Here is a 16,099-nt window from a genome sequence, read left to right as displayed (position 1 = left end):
TACTGGACTCAGTCCGGTGAAGGTCTTGGTAGCTGTGGACAATTAGTCCTTTGGACTAATCTTTTCGTTGTATCCTGTTCTCCTCAGAGAATAAACAAATTTTTGATTACCATTTTGAAATCTGGTTTATTTTCATTTTATCCCAAACAAGTTTTACAATATAACATCAAAGAAATAAGCACCTAGGACTTAGGCTAACGTGATTCTCAACCTGGGATACTTAGTCTAAACTATGTTTCTCAACCTTTGTGGTATGGGACTTTCAACAGCATGTCAAGGACGCTTGAAGCCACAAAATAAAAATGGCACGTCTTCTTGGAACAATTTAAAAGAATAATTTAAAACTTTCATATTAACACATAGGTGTATTATGGAGCAATAATGAATTTCTAAGATGAAAGAAGACATTTTAAAGAAATTTACAGCGGACAGCTCCAGGCATGTTCACAGACAACGTCTCCATATCCCCAGCCCACCTGGGGGTAGGTCTTCATTCTCCTATTATGGGTACAGTATTATAGTTTATTTGTAGAAAAGTTTGGAAAACTTTGACCAAAGGTATCATCCAATCAAGTGAACAGAATTTACTGTGCATCCAGGTTGTTGGAGCATTGTGTTCTGGGGAAATAATGAAGCATTAGATATCATCTATGTCCTCAAGGAGCAGGGGAAATGAGACAAACATAACAAGTTAAAAAATGAAAAAAATACATAAAAAAGAAAGCAAAGAGAGCAAGTCATGGTAGCATAGCTCAAAACACAAACTATTATCAAGTGATTAAATGTCAGAAGCATGGCAAGTGTAAAAGCCACAGGAGTTCTGAGGTGGAGAAACCATCACAGCCCAGAGCAGTCTGGAAAGGCTTTGAGGATAAAGTAATAAGGGAATGAGGGACCGAAAAGAGCTGGACAGGAAGAAAGGAGAGGAAAGCCTGGATGTAGGCAGAGATGCAAGTTTAAAAAGGTTCAGGAAGCTGTATGGCCAGAGCAGAACTGAGTAAGGTTAGCCAGATTACAGACCTGAATGCAAAACTAAAGAAAGGACAGTCTATAATAGTCTGGACAACTCAATGAAAGCAGGCAGCACTCTACACTATGAAGAAAGAGTACACAGTATTTAAATAGTTAGTCTTAAATAAATCTATCACCGTAAGGCTTTAAGCTAGCTAGATTTGCTGTGTTGGGTGGTTCTTCTCTTGCTCCACATAAGGGTTTACAACAAGTTCATACAACCTCTCTCACGTAAGGATCAGGACAGAAGAACAAACAGAAAGTAAACAATAAAATCCTGTCCTATTTTTAATTTTCTCACTGACTTTGCCATACATTATATCCATGTTTTCCTTTCTCCTTGACATCCGATAAAGCCAATAAAATAAATACATTTCACAAAAGTATACATGGATTTGGTTGAGAAAAATGTATTGGTGTAAAATTTTCAGAAGAGTAAAGAACTATGATCAAAAGGTAACAAATGCTCTCTACATCCTCTGGGAAGAAAATTACTTCTCTTAGGGTTCCAAACAGTGCCCTGAGACACTCATAATAGAGTTTCTTTGAAGATGTAGATTACACCCTGCACATACTAAGCTACTTCAATTTTTCAAATATGAGATAAAACAATCTGTAGTTTACAATTTGTAATAAAACTTCATAGAAACCCCTTTTGAAGCAAATGGCGCATGCCTTCTTTATTCTTCCCTCTCAAACTCATCGCTAATCATCTGAACTTTAAAATGGGCCATTATTCAAATTATAATTTTTCACAAAACAACAAAGAAGCATTGTGGATTTCTGTAAAAATGTCATAAAGCACCCTAAACTGTAGATCAGTGACTTAACTCCAGAACTAAAATTTATCAATGTCTTCTATAATTTAACTTTAAATTTTACAGCTCTCTCAAAAATATTTTTCAAGTGGTCATTCGAAAAATAGCAACATAATCTGGAAGACAACATTATATAGAAAAAAAGTTCCTGGGCTAACAGTCAGAAGCCTGAATTTTAATACCAACACAGCCACTATCTCTTTGTGTGACAATGGAAGAATCTCTTAATTAGCCTGACAAAATCCAACAGGCAAGATACCTGGTTGCTATGCAACGCACACGCTGCCCTTGTTTTCTAAGAGGGAGATGAGGTTTCCAGTAGGGCTTTGACCTATAATTTTTCCCATTCCAGTTATCATTATGGTTCACTCAAATTTTAAAAAACTGGGTCTGTTCCAGTTTTATCTCCTCAGCCATGAATGAACCATAAAGAACTGGTTTGAAGCCCAGAGTTAAAGGTCTATACAGTCTATGATCTCACATGGAAAATTTCTTAACATTCCAACTTTCTTATTTCTTTGGAGAGCAGTTAGAAACACCTGTCAAATTAACAGAAGCACTCTATTCCCTTTGTAAAGAGTATTATACTAACAGATATTCATACAGTAGACCCATGGCTCACACACCTGATTCTACTCCCATTAGTTGAGTAGTGGGCTTACAGAGAATCACCTGTGTTGGTTCCCAAACCGGTTTATGTGCATATTGTTATTTTCTGTATTAACAATATAAAATTGATGATAATTAACCATTTTTGACAATTCATATGGTGATTTCGTGTAGTTCAATTCAATGCATAATTAAGTATATTAATAAAGTACAAGTACAACAAGGGAATTACAGTTTTTATGAAAATCAAGTTGAATGTTTGGGAAGGCTTGATAAAGGCAAGTTACGAAAAACAATGCCGTCAAATTAGGCGTGGGGGAAACAACTGTAAAAGATTAAGGATAAATATAAAAACCCAGAAGAAATCTGCACTCAGACTGCTTTTCAAGTGTGTTAAGATAATGCAGAAACTCTAATTAGCACTCTCTACCCCTAAAAGAAACCCTGGTGGCATATTGGTTAAGTGTTCGGCTGCTAACTAAAGGTTGACAGTTCGAATCCACCAGGTGTTCTTTGGAAACCCTGTGGGGCAGTTCTACTCTGTCCTATAGGGTTGCTATGAGTTGGAATCGACTCGAAGGCAATGGGTTTGTTTTGTTTGTTTTTTACCCGCAAAAGACCTCTGCCTTCTTTTTATATATAACTGGTGAATAAATATACGCTTACATGTTTTAAGTTAAAATATTTAAGACAGAGGTCAGCAAGCTTTTTCTGTAAAGGACTAGATAGTAAATATTTCAGATTTTGTGGGCCACACATGGCTCTGCTGCATATTCTTCACAGTCTTATTTTTATTTTTTTTAATCATTTAAAAGTGCAGAAACCATTCATAGATTATGGGCCTTACAAAAACAGACTATGGCCATAGTTTGTCAACATCTGGTTTAAGATATATGTATCAATTTATGATTTCCCAACTTTATCACTTTCTGATAACTTACCAACTACTGATCACAATCATATCAGATTAAGAATGCTTATTTATTTTACTTTATTGCCAAATATGCATATAATTGAAGTACAACACTATCAGTGATAGGATAATATCCCTACGCCTACGAGGAAGACCAGTTAAAACAACTATTATTCAAATTTGCACATTAACCACTAATGCCAAAGATGAAGAAATTGAAGGCTTTTCTCAACTTCTGCAGTATGAAATTGATCAAACACGCAAGCAAGATGCATTGATAACTACTGGTGATTGGAATGCAAAAGTTGGAAACAAAGAAGAATGATCAGTCGTTGGAAAATAGGACCTTGGTGATAGAGACGATGCTGGAGATCACAGGACAAAACTGTGCAAGACCAATGACTTACTCATTGCAAATACCTTTTCAACAACATCAAATCGATTACATCTGTGGAAAGAGATGACAGAGAAGCTCAATATCATCAGTCAGAACAAGGCCAGGGGCCGATTGTGGAACAGACCATCAATTGCTCATATGCAAGTTCAAGTTGAAGCTGAAGAAAATTAGAACAAGTCCACGAGAGCCAAAGTACGACCCTGATGTTATCCCATGTGAATTTAGAGACCATTTCAAGAACAGACTTGACACGCTGAACACTAATAACCAAAGACTAGATGAGTCGTGGGATGGCATCAAGGACATCATACATGAAGAAAGCAAAAAAGGTCATTAAAAAGACAGGAAAGAAAAGACCAAGATGGATGTCAGAAGAGACTCTGAAACTTGCTCTTGAATGTCAAGTAGCTAAAGCAAATGGAAGAAATGATGAAGTAAAAGAGATGAACAAAAGATTTCAAAGGGCAGCTCAAGAAGACAAAGCAAAGAATTATAATGAAATGTGTAAAGATCTGGAGTTAGAAAATCAAAAGGGAAGAATATGCTTGGCATTTCTCAAGCTGAAAGAACTGAAGAAAAAATTCAAGCTTCGAGTAGCAATACTGAAGGATTCTATGGGCAAAAGAGTGAACGATGCCGGAAGCATCGAAAGAAGATGGAAGGAATACATAGTTACTGTACCAAGAAGAATTGGTTGACGTTTAACTATTTTAGGAGGCAGCACATGAACAAGAACTGATGGTACTAAAGGAAGAAGTCCAAGCTGCACTGAAGGCATTGGTAAAAACAAGTCTCCAGGAATTTATGGAATACCACTTGAGATGTTTCAACAAACGGACGCAACACTGGAAGTGCTCACTCATCTATGCTAAGAAATTTGGAAGACAGCTACCTGGCCAACTGACTGGAAGAGATCCATATCTGTGCCCATTCCAAAGAGAGGTGATCCAACAGAATGTAGAAATTATTGAACAATATCATTAAAATCACACGCCAAGTAAAATTTTGCTGAAGATCATTCAAAAACGGTTGCAGCAGTAAATCAATAGAGAACCGCCAGAAATTCCAGCCAAATTCAGAAGAGGGCGTCGAACAAGGGTTATCATTGTTGATGGATCCTGGCTGAAAGCAAAGACTACCAAAAAGATGTTTACCTATGTTTTATTGATTATGCAACGGCATTTGACTATGGATTGTACCAAATTATGGATAACACTGGGAAGAATAGGAATTCAAGAACACTTAATTGTGTTCATGTAGAATCTGTACATAGACAAAAAGGCAGTTATTCAAACAGAACAAGCTGATACTGGGTGGTTTAAAATCAGGAATGGTGTGTATCACGTTGTATCTTTTCACCACAGTTATTCAACCTGCATGCTGAGCAAATAATTCAAGAAGTTGGACTATATGAAGAAGAATGAGGCATCAGGATTGGAGGAAGATTCATAGCAACCTTCATTATGCAGATGATACAACCTTGCTTGCTGAAAGTGAAGAAAACTTGAGGCACTTAACTGATGAAGATCAAAGACCACAGCCTTCAGTATGGATTACTCCTTAACATAAAAAAGACAAAAAATCCTCACAACTGGACCAATAAGCAACATCATGATAAACGGAGAAAAGATTTAAGTTATCAAGGATTTTGTTTTACTTGGATCCACAATCAATGCCCGTGGAAGCAGCAGTCAAGAAATCAAATGACACATTGCATTGGGCAAATCTGCTGCAAAAGATCTCTTTAAAGTGTTAAAACGCAAAGATGTCACTTTGAGGACTAAGGTGTGCCTGACTCAAGCTGTATTTTCAATTGCCTCATGTGCATGTGAAAGCTGGACAATGAATGAGGAAGACCAAAGAAGAACGCATGCCTCCAAATTAGTGTTGGTGAAGAATACTGAATACAGCATGGACTGCCAGAAGAACGAACAAGTTTGTCTTGGAAGAAGTACAGCCAGAGCGTTCTTTGGAAGCGAGGATGGCAAGACTTTGTCTCACTACTTTGGACATGTTATCAGGAGGTAATAGTCCCTGGAGGACATCATGCTTGGTAAGGTAGAGGGCCACTGAATAAAAGGAAGACCCCCCACGAGATCGACAACAGTGGCTGCAACAACGTGCTCAAACGTAACAATGATTGTGAGGATGGTGCAGGACTGGGCAGTATTTCATTCTGTTGTACGCAGGGTAGCTATGAGTCAGAACTGACTTGATGGCACCTAACAACAACAATATGCATCTAATTCTCAGCTACCTGAAATAGCTTCTTCTCAACCCAGAAGTTTTAAGATTAGGTATGGTCCTTCTTTGGACTTATAAAAATAGTGCATTTTTGCTAGTGTCACGTATTAGTTTCTTTCCTTTCCCATGTGAGATGATCTACCTTCATTTTATCTTCAATACTGAGACATTTACGTCAAATACTTGGTCTCAGCTGCTATCCAAAGATCAGCAGTTCAAATCCACCAAGCCGCTCCTTGGAAAATCTATGGGGCAGTTCTACAGTGTCCTTTAGTTTCACTATGAGTCAGAATCAACCCAACGGCAACGGGATGATCAAAGTAGGACTAATAATACAGAATTCTTTATAAGATAAGGCTAAAGTAGACTCTTTCAGAAATTAACTTTGAATCTTGACTATAAAGCTTCCCATTCTTTTGATTTTTAAAATCCCAAATAAACACATTAAAACTTTAAACAGCAACATAAAAATTTATGTGGATAAAATTTGGCAGGATTACAAAAAACGTTTAAGTACAAACTATAGAAGTTCAAGATCAGAGTAGTTTATACCTAATTCCACAAGCAATATGATATGGTGTAGTTTTCCAAGACTCCGCATCAACTTGTTTACCATCAGGTAGAGTGACTTTAATTGGTTTGCTATCTTTTTCTGCTTTTTCTGCCAGAATGGAATCATGTTCTGCTTTTAGTTTATTATACATCTCAAGACGTATGTTAATATATTCAGGCCAAGGATTTAACTGCAAGACAACAAATGAGGAAATAAACAATCAGTAAATATTTCCTTTTTAAAGGAAAAAAGTAATTAACAGATAATATGAAAGCCCAAGGTAAATGATTTATCATGGTATATGGATTGCTGAAATCACCAGGCATCACTTTAATCTGGTCCTAAATGAAGGTTAAAGAAATTAAATGTCCTCTCATTATAATCTTTAAGAAATTAAAAAAAATAGAAACACGTAAATAACCACACACGGGGAAGGCACCATATGAAGACAGACACTCACAACAGATTATCTACAAACCTAGGATCCCCAAGGATTGCTGTCTACTAGAAGCCAAAATAAAGAAAGAAGGACCTCTCCCTAGAGCTGTGCCGTGAATTTTGAATTTTAGCCTCCTGAACTGTGAGAAAATATTTTTTTTTCTTCAAAGTCACCCATCTGAGGTATATTTGCTACAGCAGCACTAGATAACTAAGACATAGTGGAAATAAAAACAACTAACTGGCTTTTCCATTTTGCTTCAATCTTGTTCAGGAAATGGCCTGTGTAGTTGATCAGCCTATGTGGCCACTCACAACTTTTTTTTTTTTTTTTTTACTTTTTTGTCTCCAGTTTATTTCATTGAGCATAGTCTTAATATTTATCAAAGTTGTTGATAGTTTGTTAACTTTTTTTTTATTGTACTTTAGATGAAGGTTTACAGAACAAACTAGCTTCTCATTAAACAGTTATTACACATATTGTTTTATGACATTGGTTAACAACACCACCACATGTCAACACTCTCCCTTCTCGACCCTGGGTTCCCTATTATCAGCTTCCTGTCCCGCCCTGCCTTCTAGTTCTTGCCCCTGGTCTGGTGTACTCCTTTAGCCTCATTTTGTTTTATTGGCCTGTCTAATCTCTGCCTGAAGGGTGAACCTCAGGAGTGACTTCATTACCGAGCTAAAACGATGTCCGCGGGCTAACTCTCGGGGTTTCTCCACTTTCTGTTAGGCCAGTAAGTCTGTTCTTTTTTTGTGACATGCACAACTCTTAACTTTCAACTATAAATTTATTTGCCTTGGTGACTCCCATTCAAGGAAAGTATTTATTGAATTCAAAGATCACCTTATTTCTTGGAGTGTTCAATTAGCAAGTATAAGAAACCATAGCATGACATTACAGCCTGTAGTGGAAAAAATTAACCAAAATATTTTCTATAAAATGCCGACTCAGGTTCCCAAAAATTTGGCAAAGAAAAAAAAAAAAGAGACAGCTATCAAACATCTAACTTCTTTATTGTCAGAGACTCCACAGTCTCTAAAACATTTCACAAAGTAGGTAATGCATCTGTGGTCACAAGACAGTCAAACCACCAACATCTATACCACTTACAATCTAGAAATGAGAACAACATGGATAATAGTTATAAATGAAAACGAAGAAAAGATGGCTTAATTTTGCCATAAGTTTCTACCTTCATATGGATTTAAATCAATCAGCTATAATAATGACTAATTCAAATACATGCTTTACAACTTAGTAGATTTTGATAATGCTACCAAAAATTCTACATATAATATATACTGACATAGCATGCACAATCTGAAAGAAATACAAGCTATTAACTAATCCTTGAGAACCTGACTTGAGATAATAGAAAATGAAAATACTTAGGGGTTCATTGTCCACTCAGCTTGGGTAACATAGTGTTGGTGTCACGGCTGTTCACTATGTTAACTTCAAAGGTTAACAACACTGCCATAAATATCAGAGTTAGAAAAGAATAGCTACAACATTTTTTAATAGATATTTGTATGTTCCGTCTGTTTGAACCACCTCTTAGAACAGTAAGATTATCTTGTGAAGCAGTACTTTCACTTTTTTTGCTTATATAAAATTTCCTTCTCATTTCAATCCTATCTTTTCTAAGCCTTCATCTTTTCAAATGGAAGAACCCTAATCTCTTTATACTTTCCTTCTATAGCAGTCCTTCCCTTTCTTTAGTTATTTAGTTGTTCTTGGGAGCTTTTAATTACATTACAACAGGGGTTTGAAACCCTCCATGGTGAAGAGCCACTGAATTAACTGAAAGCTCAGACCCTGTCATTCTACAAACATAGTCTGAACCACTCAGTCCAAGTGGTTTCTTACCTGGTCCTGCCTACTCTGAAGCATGAGTGTAGTCTTATCCACCTACATGATTGTTCTATAGCTTGATAAAGTTTATCTCCGTATCTACTTGGCACTTCCCAACCAGAACTTGGTGTCAAACTTAATTTACCAACATTCATTGAGCCCTGTGCTGGGCTCTGGGAACGCAGAGATGAATAAAGGCCTGCACGCTGCCCTTGGAGGGTGAACAAGACAAGTATATAAATGATGGGGGCACAGAGGAGGAGGAAAGGTCTTAGACATCTCACTGTGCAATCTTTTTTCTTGACAGATCATTTAAAACATGTTTAATGCCATGTCCCACTTAAAATTCTCTATTCAGAGGAGTTCTGTAATTGCACCCTTTGTTTCCTGTTTCCAGGCTAATTCTCAAGCTGAGATAGAACAGCATTTACTGCTATATTGAAAGTATAAAAATAAATCAAGGAACACTGCATTTTTCTACTTACTCACAAACTTTAAATTCACAATCAACAGTTTCTCCCACAACTGTTACGGGAATAATGGACAGGAGATTAGTCAAACATATAAGAAATGGGTAGGTAGGGCTCTAAGCAACACTATACTTAATCACTTACACACATGCCCCTAAGTAAACGGAAACAACACAAATACAAATTTAGCAAAAGTACCATTTATAAAAGGAGCTCTGGTGGCACAGTGGGTAAAGCAATTGACTGCTAACTGAAAGGTCAGCAGTTCAAAACCATCAGTGGCTCCACAGGAGAAAAGATGTGGCAGTCTGCTTCTGTAAAGATTTACAGCCTTGGAAACCCTATGGGGTCACTATGAGTTGGAATCGAGTCAAGGGCAGTGTTTGGAGTTTTGGGAGCATTTATAAAAATGGCTCCTTAAAGCCAGTTTATTGTACTATATAGTATGTACTTCTAAAAACCCTGTCCCTTCGTGTTTCTGCATGCTGCTGTAAGTTTTCCAAAGAGTCTCCAATAAAACAGCTACAATGACTAAAGCAAAAAAGTGAAGCATAGTACTCCGCAGTTCAACTTCAAAAAGAAAGCAGGAAGGACAGGCTGAACTGCCTCCTAAAGTGAAAAACCAAGGAACCCAGTTGATTCTGGGCTGGTTTCAGAAATGCCAGTTCCATTTATTGTGAACCTGGGAAACTGAGAGAAAGGATTTTCTCTAGACTTGAGTGGATCTGTCCTGGCTCAAAACCAAACCCTGGTGGTAGGTATAGATGCAAACAGTGTGGAGGGGATCAAGGAAAGGAGCCTTCTTTGGGTTATCTTTTATTTAGTATAAATACCAAGTCTCTACCCCTTAATATCTCATTTAATGAGCTGATCAGAAAGCTAGCATTCAATCTAGCAACTGAGCAATTACTAGTCCAACCTTTGCTCTCTGATTTTATAAGCTCACCATCAGATCATTCAATAATCACATCCTAGCTGTTTCCGTTTTTCAATAAGAAATAACCGTAAATCTTTAATTCCCCTCTCTGGCTATGCTTTCCTAATTCTTCTCCCTGATTTGTCTATCTAGTACCATCTTACAGCCCCATGTAAACCATTAGACTCCTTACATGTAGGATAAATGAAAGACAGTTCCCTACCACTGGTCACTCTTTGATAACAGAGTCCTAAAACATTTACCTCTGTTCGACCTCCATCCCCAGATCCTTCTTTATTCTTCTTCTTGCCTCCTTCCTTTCGCTTCTCCTCACCAGCACCTACCTAAATAAACAAAACAGAAATGAAAGTTTTATATTTTAATCTAATTTAATTCCCAGCATCCTGCTTCCAAAGCTGTGAGGATGTTATTTTAGAATCTGTACCAAAAAAAAGTAAAACTCTGATTTTGCAAGACTAGAAAATTTCACTACGGGCAAAGACAAGTTAACAACTTACAACAAAGCCGAGGCCTAGAAGAGATGAAGGGAGTTATCTGACAATTTCAGTTTCCCAAATTCATTTATTTTGCCTGTTTCCACAATTCTTGCTTTAGGTTTAGTTGGATCATATATTAAAGATATAGCCACAAACAAGCATGCAATTTATTCAGTAACAGTATTTTCAGAAACAATATTTAATGCAATGTATATCCATTCATTTCACAAGTACTACCAAAAGCCTACATGATCATAATATTTTATTAAACCCTGTGGCAGCAAAAAACGTAAGATCCAGTTCCTACTGTGTAGAAACTTAACCTCTCCAGGGAAACTAAGGCACACGTGTGTGAGAAACTCTTGGGGGAGAAAAGAACACAGCAGCAGCACTAGGATTATATGTCAAACAAGCTGGGATGACAGTAAGTGTTAGAGTAGGATGGGCTTTAAAGAATGGATAGGATTTCAACAGCTGGATTTTGAAAATGGAGGAAATGTGTTCTAGGTGTACAATAACTTGTTAGAAATGTCTAAAAAAAAAGAGAGAATAACTAAAGCAGGGTGACTAAAGCAGGCAGCTTATTTTAGAAAGTGATGCAAGATAATACTGACTAGGCTCAGACAGCACTAAATCACTGAAAGTTACCATAAGGAACATGGGCCTCAATTAGAAGCAACTGAAGTCATAGAAAGTGTTAAAGCAGTAAGTCCTATAGTAAGTAATGGCAGAGTTGATCTACACCAGTGGTTCTCTGCCAGGAGCAATTCTGTTCTCCGAAGGGACATTTGGCAATATCTAAAGACATTTTTGATTGTCACAACTGGGGAGGCCAGGGATGCTGCTAAACATCCTACAATGCACAGAACAGCCCCCTACAACAAAGAATTGTTGTCCAGCCACAATGTCAACAGTGCTGAGAATGACAAACCCTGGTCTACACTATGGAATACTATGAAGAGCTATCTTTTCAGAAATTTATTATTTACTTCACTGTGACTATTCAATAAGAAACATCCTAAAGCAAATTACACTACAGAAATATTCCACAATTTAAAAAGCATTTCTACCAACAATCACATCAGATTCTCGTACCAACCCTGTGAGGTGACTATTACTATTATCCCAATTTACAAATAGGATTAAACTGGAAAATGTCAGATGATTTTTCTAGGTTCACACAACCTGTAAGTGGCAGGAAGAACGTGCACTCAAGTGCTGACAGTGATCACCATACTCTAAGGAGGGATGTGATTGTCAGCAGTGAAGGAGGTGGTTTTGGGGAATCCCTGAGTGATGTGACAGCAATGGGTTTGTTTGATGTTTCTTTTTTTTTTTTTTTTTTTTGAGTGGTACAAATGGTTAATGAGCTCAATTTCTCAATCTTTCATTTGACAAGTTGGAGTTCAAGTCTATCCAGAGGTGTCTTGAAAGAAAGGCCTGGCAACCTACTTCTGCAAAACCAGCCATTGAAAATCCCACGGAGCAAAGTTCTACTCTGACACACATGGGGTTGCCATAAGTTGGAAGCAACTTGATGGCAATGGTTTGGCTTTGGTTTACTGAGGATGTGGAGGGGAGTTTTATATATGTTTGTGTCTTTTCAATCTTTTTTTTTTTCTTGTACTTTAGATGAAGGTTTACAGAACAAACAGTTTCTCATTAAACAGTTAGTATACATATTGTTCTATGACATTGATTAACAACCCCACAACATGTCAACTCTCTCCCTTCTCGACCTTGGGTTCCCTATTACCAGCTTTCCTGTCCTCTCCTGCCTTCTAGTCCTTGTCCCTGGGCTGTTGTGCCCCATTAGTCTCATTTTGTTTTACGGGCCTGTCTAATCTTTGGCTGAAGGATGAACCTCAGGATTTTCAATCTTTTTTCATTCATGTTGTAACATGTATCAGCACTGCATTTCTTTTTATTGCTGAATAATATTCCAATGTACAGATGTCCCACATTTTATTTATCTCTTCATTTGAATATTATAAAACAACCTATCATTTGTATAATTTAAAAAATAAATTAAACAATATGACTCCTAACTTCATGCTGAGCTAAAACTTTCCCCACCTCAGTATTCTGGATTTAATAACCTTTTAGTTTCATTTATATTCAACAGATGAATGAATAATCAAATAAAGAACTACAACAGAGTCCCTATAAGCCTTCACTATAGAATTGACATGATCAGTCAACTAAATTGGGTAAGAAAAGGGATAAAAATTAACTGTAGGTTTGTGTGTACAGATTTAAAATGGAAAGAGAATAAAGTAAGTTAATTTTTCTGATAAAGCATCATTTTTGGTTTTGGCCATACAGGTATTTGTCAAATAAACAGGAGTAGCGGAGAAGAGGGAGAAAATTAACCCAAGAGTTTTCTGTATTCTTAACACCTCTCTCCATTTTACAAATGAGAACACTGGCTCAAAGAGCGTACTTAATTTGCCCTGATGTATACAGCTAGTAAGCAGCAGAACCAGGACAGTAAAACCAGTTTCTCTGGAACCCTGAGGTCCATTCTCTATTTACTACAACAACTGGGAAAGCGGTGGACAACTATTTTCTATTTCCAAAGAAAACATAACAAAAATGCATGAGTTTATATATTATATATTTATATTCAAGCAATTTAAAACTTCAAACTGAAAGTTAGCACACAGAACTTAGAATCAAACAGCAGAATATTTATGGACATGGAAAGTTGCTAACAATATATTATTAGCTGAAAGCATAAACAAGTAACAAAACAATGAAGATACCACCTTAAGTAAAAAATTTAGAGATGGAAAAAAGTCTAGGGATAGCCACCATATGTCACCTTACATTTAATTTATATATAGTTTAGAATGTGTACGCATATACATTTTCCCTATCCAATCCTCTGAGTTAGGGGCATCCTCATTTTATTGACGAGGAAATTGTGGCTTTTATGTGATTTGTCCTGTCACAGACTTAAGAACTGCTTTAATTCTCAGACTTCATCACTTCTTATGTGGACTATTGCAACAGCCTCCTCTGCATGTGGCCTCATCTCTTTCCAATGCACCTTCCAACCCTATGCTAGAGTGATCTTTACAAATAAACAATCCACATATATCACTTTCCGCTTACAATCTTTTATGTGGAAGATACAATTTCAAATATCTTTGGTTGCCTAAGGTAACCTGGGTGTGCCTTTTCACTGCCCTCCCTATCTTTACCTGATGAACTCACACTCATTCGTCCAAACTCAGTACAAGCGACTCCTCCTAAACCCAGTTAGGAGCTCCTTCTCCTGTAATCCCACACTTCGCTAGGACTGTCTTTCTTTGTCCCTCACACACCAGACTGTGAGGCCCTCAAGGTCAGGAACTAGGCCCTATTCGTCTTCCTACGTGCAGTGCCTAGCACAGCGTCCGGCAGAATGAGTACCTAACATTTGGTGATTGTAAATTTAAAAAAAAAAGGTCTGGCGGTGTGAAAGTAACCTGGGAGATGTTCCTATGCGGAAGATGACACCAAGGAGGAAACCCAAAGGTGAAATGACCAGCTCGTGTGAATATGATAAGGCATGCCTCCAGCAACGGGCAGGGGGAAGAGGCGGAACCTCTTTGGAATCGGCCACCTGGAGTCGTCCGGCTTCTACCATTTATTCACAAGTCACCCAAGATGGGGCAAGTTTTATCAGCTCTCCGGAACTCGGTTTTCCCTTCCCTAAACTGGAGCAATAACTCCTCCTTCCTCATTTAGCATCAAATGAGGCTTTTCCAGCTTAGACTGAGTCAAAAAAGCACTAGTTGACGGACCCTGAGCAGTAGATTCTAATTGTCTCGGTTTCGAACTAGATGTGTGGATCTGAGCAAATCACTCACACAAGGGATCAGTTGCATCATCTGCAAAAGACGATGGGCCCGGACATGACCTCCAAGAACGGCGCCCGGCTCTATGAATGGCCGATTCCTTCACTTGCCCAGGAGCTCCGCTGTCCCCTCGGCCTCCCCCGTCCCACACTGCGGGGCCGCTTCCTCCTCCCAGTCGTCGCCCCGCGGGCACCGGTGAGCAGCATCCGTACGGAGGAGTACCCCATCCCGGCCTCTGGACCCCCTCAGCCCGCTCACCGGCTTCTCTTTGCCTCCCATCTTCCCGGCAGGATCACTAGCTTTCTCCTCAGACATCGGTAAGCTACGAAGCGAAGACGGAACCCAAAAGCGATGGTCTCAAACGGACGAGGGCGGAGGCCCGTGAGAGGTGGACCCCGGCGCCACTGCGCTTGCGCTACGTGGCCCTGACTTGGACTGGCTGATGCAACTTGAAGGCGCCCAAGCCCCGCCTCCTAGCCGGCAGAACGGGCAGCCAATTGATAACGAGGGAAGGCGGGCCCTCCCGACCCTAAGCCAGTGAAAAAGCTCGTTTGGTGACAGACCCCCACCCCCACCCCGCCCCTAGGAAATGAGTGTGCGGTGGGTGAGGAATGGAAATCCTACTCCTTGCCGTCGCAGGACTGAGCCCCTCCAGAGCTGGAAAGTCCTCAATGCGCGTGCGCTGTTCCTCCCCCGCCCCGCCAGCTGACTTTTTGCCCTCTAGTCAAGGGCTTTGCCGGCCACCGTAGCGAACAAGGAGGGCTCAGGCTAAAACTTCCTGGAAGCTTTTGGCGATCTCGATAGCGTTCATGGCACCGAGACGAAGCCTTGGATAATCGTTCAGGGTTTCCTGCAGCTTCGACTTTGCCTGACCCGGCGTGACTGCTTCTTCTGGGGACCGCCCAGGACCTTCAGTGTATAGTGGTGAATCGAGCCCTGCTAATGGTAATCCAGGCTTTCCAAGACCTGAGCCTTTGTAGTTGGTGAACGAGTGTCTGCCTCAGACATTCCTTAATAGATGTCACCGCAACTCTATAATGCATCGGGGAGCATTTCCCTAAGACCCACGAAAATGCAATGAAGTTTTTTACTTTAAGAAATAACCACGCCGACTCCACGGATTCTCACGCATAGGTCTTAGTGTTTGGATTAGAATGATTCGTCTTCATTTACTTTGCCAGTCAGTTTAAAATAAATACTAATTTGAAATCAGAAGCACAGTGAACAGTTTTTCAGTTTATGTCATCAGTCACCAAGTTTTGTGGATTTTATTCTCCCAGATTGAGACACTAATTTTTTAATTACTGTTCCCTAGTGTGAGACACTGTTTTTTTAGTGGTAAAATTTTACCATCTTAAAAAAATGTACCGTCTCCTAGTTTGAGACACTATTTTTTTTTTAAAGGTAAAGTTTTATCATTAAAAGAATTATTGTCTCTTAAATGGAGACTCTGGTTTTTTTTTTAATGTTAAAATCGAACTGGCTAGGTGCTGCTAAGAGTTGCGTGATGCTATCAGCAAATATAAC

The 16,099-nt window shown here is 38.8% G+C and overlaps 1 protein-coding gene across 1 annotated transcript in view; it reads right to left on the bottom strand.

Annotated features, from left to right (window-relative positions):
- TARS1 (threonyl-tRNA synthetase 1) overlaps positions 1-14,968 on the bottom strand; it is a 34,108-nt gene extending 19,140 nt beyond the window's left edge. Inside the window, exons 1-3 of the mRNA XM_004385229.2 lie at positions 14,831-14,968; positions 10,494-10,574; positions 6,545-6,735 (exon numbers count right to left, since the gene is read on the bottom strand). Of these exons, the coding sequence (XP_004385286.1) occupies positions 6,545-6,735; positions 10,494-10,574; positions 14,831-14,887 (329 nt within the window). The 5' untranslated portion in view covers positions 14,888-14,968. The remainder of the gene's footprint in view (positions 1-6,544; positions 6,736-10,493; positions 10,575-14,830) is intronic.
- Positions 14,969-16,099: the final 1,131 nt, after the last annotated feature.

This window comes from Trichechus manatus, unplaced genomic scaffold, assembly GCF_000243295.1.
Source record: "Trichechus manatus latirostris isolate Lorelei unplaced genomic scaffold, TriManLat1.0 scaffold00135, whole genome shotgun sequence".
Taxonomy (NCBI): Eukaryota; Metazoa; Chordata; class Mammalia; order Sirenia; family Trichechidae; genus Trichechus; species Trichechus manatus.
This window is presented reverse-complemented; position numbering and strand designations above follow the sequence as displayed.